The 9948-nt window shown below is 64.3% G+C and overlaps 3 protein-coding genes across 3 annotated transcripts in view; 1 reads left to right on the top strand and 2 right to left on the bottom strand.

Annotated features, from left to right (window-relative positions):
* Positions 1–1194, bottom strand: part of F751_2645 (ELAV-like protein 2) — a gene marked incomplete at both ends in the record, with an annotated part of 2545 nt that extends 1351 nt beyond the window's left edge. Inside the window, 3 exons of the mRNA XM_011401058.1 lie at positions 12–149; positions 414–806; positions 1058–1194. Of these exons, the coding sequence (XP_011399360.1) occupies positions 12–149; positions 414–806; positions 1058–1194 (668 nt within the window). The remainder of the gene's footprint in view (positions 1–11; positions 150–413; positions 807–1057) is intronic.
* A 1433-nt stretch (positions 1195–2627) lies between these two features.
* On the top strand, positions 2628–6091 carry F751_2644 (hypothetical protein; the record flags this gene model as incomplete). Its single annotated transcript, XM_011401057.1, has 12 exons — positions 2628–2762; positions 2866–2943; positions 3148–3420; positions 3616–3709; positions 3856–3947; positions 4248–4464; positions 4687–4793; positions 4940–5044; positions 5178–5316; positions 5479–5690; positions 5867–5999; positions 6054–6091. The coding sequence occupies 12 exons, from the start codon at positions 2628–2630 to the stop codon at positions 6089–6091; spliced, it is 1623 nt and encodes a 540-aa protein (XP_011399359.1).
* Positions 6092–6565: 474 nt separating this feature from the next.
* On the bottom strand, positions 6566–9162 carry F751_2643 (putative protein phosphatase 2C 6; the record flags this gene model as incomplete). The annotated part of the gene is made up of 5 exons (XM_011401056.1): positions 6566–6769; positions 7254–7388; positions 7630–7773; positions 7960–8364; positions 8683–9162. The coding sequence occupies 5 exons, from the start codon at positions 9160–9162 to the stop codon at positions 6566–6568; spliced, it is 1368 nt and encodes a 455-aa protein (XP_011399358.1).
* Between the last annotated feature and the right edge of the window lie 786 nt (positions 9163–9948).

Here is a 9948-nt window from a genome sequence, read left to right as displayed (position 1 = left end):
CCTCAGCTCACCCGGTGCCGGAGCACTGGCCTGTGGCCTCATCCTGGAGGACGTGCAGGCTCAGGATGGCGCCGTAGGCCGCAAAGCTCTCGTACAGCCACAGGCGGTCTGTGGCTGGCGGCAGGCCCGTCAGCGTCAGGGTCACGGGCCTGTCGCCCGGCCCCGGCCCGGACAGGCCCGGCACCCCGCCCCCGGCGCCGCCGGCCAGCGCGGCCCGCAGTAGCTGCCCGGCGTCCAGCAGTCCCGGCTGCAGCCCCGTCAGCGCGGACAGCGCAGACTGGAGGTCCGCGTGCGCGGCCCCGCCGAGGCCAGCGCCCAGCACTCCGGCGGTGGCGGCGGCGCCGGGGCCCAGCCCCGTGCCAGCGCGCGCGGGGTTGCGCCGCGCCAGGCGCGCGGCCTTCTCGGCGGCCGACTCGGCGTAGCGCACCACCAGCGACTGCAGGCTGCCGGCGGGCGTGGTGTTGTTCAGCGCGGCGATGGCGCGCTCGCTGTCGCGGCGGCTGGCCATGCGCACCAGCGCGGAGGCGCTGCGGAAGTGGTCCAGGCAGGGGAAGAGCTTGACGTCCTGCACGCCGCCGATGCCCTCAAACAGGGCCTGGACGTCGGACACCGTGGAGGCGGCGGGTAGGTGCTTGACATACACACTCTCTGAGGGGGTCAGGCCCGACACGGGGGAGGCGGCCGGCGGGCCAGCGTCGGCGTCGGCAAACTTCACCTGCAGCGTCTGGCCGTGAGTGGTGGTGGCGTCCAGGGCGTTGATGGCCGCCTGGGCGTCCTCAAAAGACTGGAAACGGACGAAGCCGTACCTGTGCATGGATGGCATCGGAGGGTGGGGCCTGGGAAGGCAGGCTTCCAAGGGACGCGAGCCAGGAATGCCTCACTCCCTTCCCTGCATATTAATTCCCAAAGCACAGGCGCCAGCATACACAGACAGCAGATGTCGACGCGACATTCAAGGCGGCCAGACATTCAACTACAATGGTGCCCGCAATGGGGGCCCGGAGGGCAGACAGACTGGGCCATCTCCCCTCCCACCCACCCACCCGCCATGACTCACCCAAGGCTGTGCTTGGTGACAGAGTGCCGCACCAGGCGAATGGATGTCAGGGTACCGTACTGCTGAAAGAGTGCGGTGATCTCCACCTCTCCCCAGGCCAGAGGCAGGCCTCGCACGAAGACATTGGGGTGGGCCATAGGCGGGTTGCTCCCCATCGAGGCCCCGACTGCCCTTGTCACCTGGCACATTGCAGCACACTTGAAGCCTCCTCAGTAGACCATGATAGTTATTAAAGGTAGAATCGCGCGAGAATGGAGCCCAGCACCCCTCGGAGCGAGTCGAAATCCTGTACTGCACCCTTCCCTACCCACCCGGTACGGGTCGGGATTGTGTGAAGTTCTATGCACGTGGCCGTCTCCGCCGCATAAATAGTATTTGTGGGAGTTAGATTAGTCGATGAAGAGGTGCAAATGGGAGCATGGGAGGGTAGAAGCAACAGGGGAGACGCCCGGGCCGGGAGTCCGTGGTAGTCTGATAAGGAGCAGACTGAGTGCCAAACGGAAGGCGGGGCGAGTCCCTGCCCCACAACAATAAGCACAATCGAGCTTTGAATGAGTATCAAGCAATTTCAAGGGCTGATTCGACTCCCACACAATGATTCTCCCGCCGTCGTTGACGGAGACGAGGTTGGCAGGGATTCCTCCCTCGTGTCGTCGCGTCACATTTGCCAAGTCCCCGGGGAGACGAGCCCGGAGCCCGCAGGGGGAAGGGTTCTGGGATTACTCCCAATGGATCAACACCATGCAAAATTCGAGATTGTGCATCTTCAATTAGATGTTGGATAAATGGGATACGCAGAATGATCTGCAGATCGCCTGCGCCCCGGCATGCAGGCTCGCGTCTAAAGCGTACGAGGGTAATGGGCACCATGCAAGGTACTCCTACGGAGCTCCTTTCCTGGTCATTGCAGATGTAAAACACCCCCTCGCAGATGATCGCTGTGAGATCTTTGTCGACCGATGGAGATGAGGTGTCGGTGACACTCAGTCCAACCTGCCCGAGCTGCACGCCAAATTTTCAAGCTGCAGCCGGAGGCTTGGCACTAGAGGTCTTTTTGACCGAAGATCAAGAGCGATACATGGCACACGTAGTGATAGGCCGGCACTCTGTGTCGCGAGCCTCGACATTCCAGGACACCTCATGTTAAGGGTTTCATAGGCAGGGGTTCAGCTTCCAAGCCGAGAGTTGCCCAACGAGCGTTTCTTCACGCTGAGCTGTCTGAATAAGGGTAAAGAAGAATTGACCGAAATTGGACGCTCCTCCCATCACTCGTGAATCCCGCAGCCACTGCACTGGGGGGGGGGCCATCAGCTCCAGATCTCACGCAGTTGGAAAAAAACGCGGAGCGCCCGGTTCCCTCCTGGATCCAGACGCAGCGCGTTACTGCTCACTCACGATTCCAGCATCGCTCGCGAATCGAACAGGAAGTATTTCCCAAGTAGATTGCATGGTATTTATCTGAACGGGGGTCTGACAAGGAAAGCCCCCAGGAAACCACATATCCCGCCTGCGAAGGCCGGCACTGAGTGAAGCCCTACCCATCTACAAGACCCGGCCGATCCCGTGGGGCATGAGTTCCAACACGGTTAGCATCATCAACAATGTCACTGTGTACCTGCCAGAGTGCGCTGTGCACGTGACGGCGGATAGCATCTCCTACACAGGCTCCCAGGAGTTCCAACCCACCACCTGGGAGTACTTCAAGGTGAGCGCCATCTGCACCACCCACGCAGGGAGCTGGCGTGACCCGGACTGAAAGAGTAGCCTTTCTTGCTCGTCTCGAGAGTATTCACCTCCCTATCTCACAGGGGTTTGTGCCGACGGTGCTCCCCGGTGTCATCCTCGGTGGCTTGGCCTTGATTGGACTGATCTTCTTCCTCGTATGGGTAGGCAGCGATGAAGTCCAGGCTTGGAGTGTTGGACCTCCTTCGGGCAGGGCGAGCGCGAGCCTTGTTCTGCGGGGCATCAGTCCCCTCCGGGGGACCCTGCGCGAGGCCATGGGACCCCAGGGAGGGACATGGGGAGGCTAGCATGCCACCAGGTTGACATCTACACACACACACACACACACACACACCGGCACCCTCCAGATCTGCGTCCAGGCATGCCGCCTGCGCAAGAAGCCCGACTCAGAGGCACACTCCGAGAAGGACCGGTTGACCGAGCCCTTCGCCATGGCCTCTGGCCCAGGGATGGAGCCCGGCAAGCATGCGCCCCGCCACGCCATCCTCTTCATCGTCTTCACGCTCCTCCTAGGCCTGGCGGTGGTTGGGGTGTCGGCGTGGGGGATGGCCCTCAGCATACAGAGCACGAAGGATCAGATCCCAGGGTTCTGGGCCGTGGTGGACGACATAAACTCCAATGTGAGTGGCGGTGGGACATGGTGTGTGCAATGCACCTGTTATGGGTTGCCGGGACAATCTGATGTCTTTATTTACCTCAAGTCTGGGAAGGGTAAAGGTGGAGGTTCCCGGCATTGTGCGCTTCTTGCGCTGGGGCCAGGACTGTTGTGTACGATTCAAGCCAGGAATCCATTTCCTTGGCCCGTCATGACGCAGGCAACCGCCATCCAGGGGTACTTGGCCAACATCAACTCGAGTGTGCTGGTCATTACGCCTGGCCTGAACGTCATCGTCGACGAGGCTGCGACTCGTAAGTGCCACTGATTTGCTCGGTGCATGAATAGACTGCTGCCACCATTTGCTGCCCATCCTGAGTGCTTCTGCCTGCACGCCTGCAGAAGGTGTGGTCCTGCAGCCCACACACCTACCACCTCCCCCCATCCACCCACCATGCAGTGGTCAGCCTGATTGCCGAAGAGGCCAACGTGACCGTCAGCACCAGTGACATCAGGAACACTGCACAGAGCCTGGTGACCGAGCTCGGCGAGGTAGGCAACTCTATCAGCAGCGTCACGTCCTTTGTTTATACGGATATCGTCCAGGTGAGTGAGTGCGTGTGGTTTGAGTGGGGAGCACCATGCCGCTGACTGCCACAGCTGCTTGGACAACATTGAGCCTTCTAAAAAGCAAAAGTGGGACATGGCCGGACAGACCCTGAACACATAGCAGAAGTACATGGATCCTGCTTCGAGTACCATTCATTTCCCACATGCCACATCAATCAATGCATTTTAAGAACTTTTATTCATTTCCTTTCCTCAAATCGACCCATCCCATCACTCTTGCAGCGGGTGACGAGACTGTACGGCAACAGTGTATGGACTGTGACGCAGAGGGTGCAACACACATATCGCTTCATCCCCATTGCCATTGTATTCGGCGTCGTCATCCTCCTCACGCTCATCCTGCTGTGGCTGGGAGCGCGGATGAAGTACCCCAAGACGACCTCATTTGTCGTCGCGCTGTACTGGACATCGGTCGCCCTGCTCATGTTCCTGGGAGTGGGTGAGGCGGAGGAAGCGGCAGGAGGCTGCTGTGCTAGCACTAGTGGATTTGGGCGGGCAAAGTTGTTTGCTGCTCTGCCCTTTTTGCCTTTTTCAATGGTGCGGCCTCATTCGATGCAAACCTACTTGGGCATGCTTTGCCATGAGTTTGGGGTCTGGATGGGCAACACTCCCCGTGCATGAGCGCTGTCCACTCACATCCACCCAACCTGCACCCACCCAGGCCTGCTCAACGGAATATTCGAGGTTGCAAATGATGCATGTCGCTACTCCGAGACGTATGCCCACGATCGTATACGCTCTTCAATGAGTTCAAGGAACCTCGGTCTGGTAGGTTGGTGCAGGGCGGCTTGTTCATACGGGGGCGATGCCTGTCTCCTGGATGCATGCCAGCAATCGAAGAGGCTGCCCAGGCAGCCCTGGAGCACGGTTCTGAATGGCACCCCCGCCCCGGCCTCCGACCCCTGTCACTGCAGTTTGATAGGGTGTGGTCGTACTACATCGTAAACACTCCTATCTCTGTGCCGTATGCTGACTACATCACCGGAGCACCGGTGCAGGAGGTCCTTGCCGCCCTGCAGGTGGGATGATGGTGGTGTGTGACAGGGAGCCGTGGTACACTGACAGCCGCCTCAAGGTCTCCTTCAGCAAAGCTGATCAGTGCGATTGCCTCTGGCTCATCCTCCTTCTTACACCACACCTCTCCCCACACAGACCAGCGACGTGGATGACATAATCCAAGCACTGTCCAGGCTTAACACCACGGTGATCCAGACCCAGACTGGGCTCAGCAGCTCGGACGCCGCGGCCGTCAGCACTGCCGTCCAGGCCATCCCCACGCTCCTCAAAAGCAGTGAGCCGGAGGCCAGAGCCCTGTGGAGTTGCGAGAGGTTCTCTGGTATCTTGCACCCTCGTCGCTGTCGTGCCAGGGCAGGGTGGCTATGCTTTGACAGTCACGCATGGTGTGCTCAACTGACACCCTGTCTGACTTGCCCCACTCCCCCTTACCCACAAGTCGTCGGCTTGGTGGCCAGCCTGTCGCGAGAGAATCTGCGCCCGATCTACCTGAACCTCAAGGTTCTCGCCTGCTGCACCATGGCCAACAAAGTACACAGCACCTGGGTTTCATGGACGGTGGCGGGGGTCCTCGCCTTTGTCTTTGCGCTGCTCCTCTCCGCGCGAGTCATCAGCCACACGGTCGTCACGGCCAGGCGGCGACGTGTGGAGGTGCGTGCTGGAAAGGGGCTGTACCGGGGACTGGAGGGTGGGCAGGTGGTCATGTCCTGTGGGGTGATTTCGGGTCACTCACGATAGCAGGCCTGCGCTCCCTGCACTGTGGAGCCCCCCCTTTGCGGGTCCCTTGACGAGCCAAGCCCGCTTAACCGGGTCCCCTCTCCTGACAGGAGGAGGAGATGCAGCGCGCGTTCATGACCTCCGTGGAGGCCTTTGACGCCTACCACGCGAGCATGCCACCTGGGCAGCCCGCTCCCTCCGCCCAGCCCCCACCCTCAGCTGGAGCCAACCATCCGAGCTCCGGTCTGGCATCACCCGAATCTTCGGACCCCAGTGCTCCACCAATGCCTCCCCCAGGACATGCGGGATATTATGATGGCCGCTACAACAGCTGATGTGCAGGCCCCTGTACGTGTGATCACGACTTCTGACGACGAGTGTCTCAGGATCGAGTCTTCGCCACCCTCAATGGCCGGTGCCCCCCATCACTGCCTGCTCGATTTGCTCATGTATACAGAGCTCTGCCGCCTCACACACATTGCCTCAAGCTGTGGCGTCTTAAATGGCTGTGTGCTGTCGCGAACAAGCCAGTGCAGTGGTGGGCATGCGGGTGGCAGGGGCGTCGGAGCATCGGAGTCCTCGCCACCTCCTGCCCCAGCTGTGGGCCTGGAGAGCCGGCCCACGCGATTGGGCCTGCCGATCCTGGGAAGGAGAGAGTATACCATGCCCCGAATTCATCGGGCAGGGGGGTTGAGAGTGTTGGGATGAAAGGGCGCATTATTGTTCCAAAGGATCAAGGAGAGGAGAGTGCACCTGCGACGGCACGGGTCGTCGGCCAGCCACCCCCATGTGACAGTCGCTGCTCCATGTCATGGGGGTGGCTGGACCCCCGTCACACCCTTGCCGGCGCCCGTGGAGAATCTAGGGGCTATGGCGTTGCTGCTGAAGCAGCTCTCCATGGGGGAGGGGGCCAGGCGGAAGGAGGCCTGCGGCACGCCAGGCAATGCCGCTGCGTCGCCAGACGGGATGCCCGAGGTGAAGGCGGGGCCGGCGCCGGGGTCCCCTGGCGCGGCCTGTGGGGGCGCGTCGAAGGGCGAGGATGGGAAGGAAGGACTGGCCCTGACCCGGACGCCGGGTGATTCGCCTTGCACGCCGGCAGCGGTGCCCGCCCCGCCGCCACTGCCTGCCGCGCCGCTGCTGCTGGCCGCCCCGCCGCTGCCGCTCCTCTCCTGCTGCTGCTGGCGGGAGGTGGCCGACTCCCCACCCTCGCTGGCGCGGGGGGGGGCGCTGGGCGCTTGCGGGGCGGGTGCCTCGGCGATCCCGCCCAGCACAGCCTGTCGCTCCTGCGCGGTGTGGCAGGTGTGTGGTGGGGGCCATATCAGCTACTGGGTGGGAGGGGCGCCAAACGGCCTGTACAGAGCAGGGCATGCAAGGATGGCACCCGCGGGCCCGGTCTGCACATCAGGCTTGCCCCTCAAAAGACCATCCGATTGAGTGCACAGGCTGACTGCATCCGCACGTCCCCCCTCCCCGCCCCCAATCCCACCCCACACTCACCGCTGACGCGGCCTCGGCGACCGCCTCCTCCGGCGAGGCGCTGCTGAGGTCCACGACGACGACCGTGACATTGTCCCGACTGCCCCGGTCCACCGCCGCGCGGGTCAGCACGGTGGCTGCCACTCTCGCCGCGCTCTGCCGATGCGGGGTGGGTTGAGGACGGCCTGAGTGTCCACGACGTCGCTGTCCGATTCTCCACCGCCCCTCCACACCCTGTTCCTCCGTGCTGCTCACACCCTGGGCCCCACCCCAGCACCCCGCCGTCTCGACACCCCACTCCCTGTGCCTCTCAAGGGCTCGCTGGCTCCCCCGTCGACACGGGGCATTCCCAGCACCAGGCACCCTCGCCTGCCTGCCACACCGCCGCCAAGCCCACCTGTCGGCTGCTGCCACGCTGGCGGGCGCGGAGGAGGCACTTTCGGGCCAGGGTGCAAGCCTCCTGGTTGCCCATCACGTCCCACAGCCCGTCGCTGGCCATGACCAGGAGCTCGTCTGCAGGGTGCCGGTGCACGATGGTGACCTGCGAGGGGAGTGGGAGTGGGTAGGTTTGTGTGTGCTCATCCTGTCACCGTGCACGGCCGCAGGGCTGTGGTCGCCACGGCCTCCACACACACGACCATCACAGGGTCCCTCACACGTGTGCAGCAGCCACGCGGTACCCAACCCCTCCCTGCCCCGATACACCCACACAGTGGAACCCGCCCACCTCCGGCTCGGCAATGACGTAGGGCCGCAGGCTGTGGTCGCCGATGGCGCGTGACACGGCCAGCAGGCCCATGACGCGGACGCCGTTCCAGAACAGGATCTGCCCGCCCGCGGCCTCCACGCGCGCGGTCTCGTCCTCCCGCGCCGCCTTGTGGTCGTCGGTCAGCGGCAGGGCCAGGCCATCCCGGCACAGCACCGCGCGCGAGTCGCCGGCGTTGGCCACGTACAGCATGCTGGCGCCGATGAGGACCACCACCGCAGTGGTGCCCACCAAGGCCAGGTGCTCATAGCCGCCCGCCCGTCCAAACTCGTCGTCCGTGAGGTGGAAGGCGCGGGTCAGCGCCGCCTCTACCGCCTCCCGCCCCACGCTCAGCGACAGCGGCGAGGCGCAGGGCGGGGAGGCGCCCTGCATCGCGGCCGCCGCTGCCGTCGAGGCGGCGGCCGCCGCCGCGGCCGCAGCCACCGCCGCGGCCTCCTCGGGGGGGACGAACCCCAGGGTCGAGCTGTCGTCGCTGCGCTCAGGCCCGGACCCGATCGTCGTGCCGGTGGTGGTGGTGCCGGCAGCGGACAGGGAGGCGGCGATGTCCAGGACGCTGGCGTCGGCAGAGGGGGCCGGCGGGGGCTTGACCTCGTCGGCGGCCTCGCCGGCGGCCGCGCCGCGCGGCAGCGCGGCCTCCAGGCCGCCATCGTCGCCGCGGAGCAGGGCCTCGTTGCCCTCGAACACCTCACGCACACGCGTGTGCAGCACGCGTGAGCAGTGCAGCGCGGCGTCGGCGCCGCCGTGGCCGTCGAAGACGCCGAAGAAGTGCAGCGTCTCGCGCACGGAGCTGCCGCTGGTGTCGCCGTCGGAGAGAGGGCCGGCAGGTCGGGGTCCTGACCCCCCGCTTGTCAGGCTGGAGTTCAAGGAGCCCTCCGCGCTGGCCCCCGACCCGGGCGAGGTCCGGGTGATCACCCGCGCCGAGCGCAGGAGGGGGGCCACGCGCGGCGGCAGCGACTCCTCCAGGCCCCCCGAGTCTACGACAACGGAGAGGAGGGAGGGCACCACGACGCAGGCATCCTCCATCTTGGACCTCCTCCCGATCACGGCCTTGCTGCCAAAGGGGGGGCAGGTGTTGTTGGCCCGCGCCGTGGGAGAGCCCTGGGGGGTGTCCCCGGAGGAGGCACGCCGCGCCGCCTGCTGCTGCTGCTGCTGGGCGGGCGACATGCTGACCGCCTGCTGCAGCCCTGGCGTGTGGGCATGCTGCTGCGTGCTGGCTTCCGACGCTGCAGATGTCGTGGGCGCGTCGCCCGACCGATGCGCGGGGGGGTCACGCCCCAGGCTTCTCCTTGCCGGTGAGAGCTGGGATCCTTGCAGTCGATCATCTGCAGGAGGGCGGGGTGGGGAGGGTGCATTTGATATGCAGGGCCTGGCAGCGGACAGGGGACGTTGGGCCAGGAGCCAGGGGCCGCACTGGACCAGCCTCGTCCTGTACGCGTCCACAATGAGGGTGGCCCTCGGGACAGCAGCGACTCCCTCACCTTGGCCCATGGAGTTCTGCTTCTTGAGGGGCTGCAGCTCCGCCCGACACTCCGGCACAGGCGAGCCTGACCGATGGCGCCGGGCAACCCGGCGTGGTGTCAGCGTGCCCGGGGGGAGGGGTTCTTCACCCCGAGAGACGTCCGCGGGCACCTCCACACCCGCACGCCTGATACCCGGAACCTTGTCTGCCGGTAATCCTACTCTCCTCCTACAACGCGGGAGAAAGGTGTGGATGCATGAGCCTGCATTCAAGCATGGGCGGCACCGGCTCCTGCCTCGAAGCTAGAGCGCGGGGGCCGGAGGCTGGGGAAATCAAGCAGCGTGACCCGCGACGCCGATGCAGAGGCCACAAGGATGAAAGTTTGAGGTCTGGCCCGAGCGGCGGACACAGGCTCACCGTGGAAGGCGGAAGATGCAGCACCACTGACGTTGGGGGGAGTGCTCAGCGGCCGGGACATGGCTTTTCCCCCG

The sequence above is a fragment of the Auxenochlorella protothecoides genome (genome assembly GCF_000733215.1).
Source record: "Auxenochlorella protothecoides strain 0710 unplaced genomic scaffold scaffold25, whole genome shotgun sequence".
Lineage (NCBI taxonomy): Eukaryota > Viridiplantae > Chlorophyta > Trebouxiophyceae > Chlorellales > Chlorellaceae > Auxenochlorella > Auxenochlorella protothecoides.
Note: the sequence above shows the minus strand (reverse complement) of the source record. Positions and strands in the feature narration are given on the sequence as shown.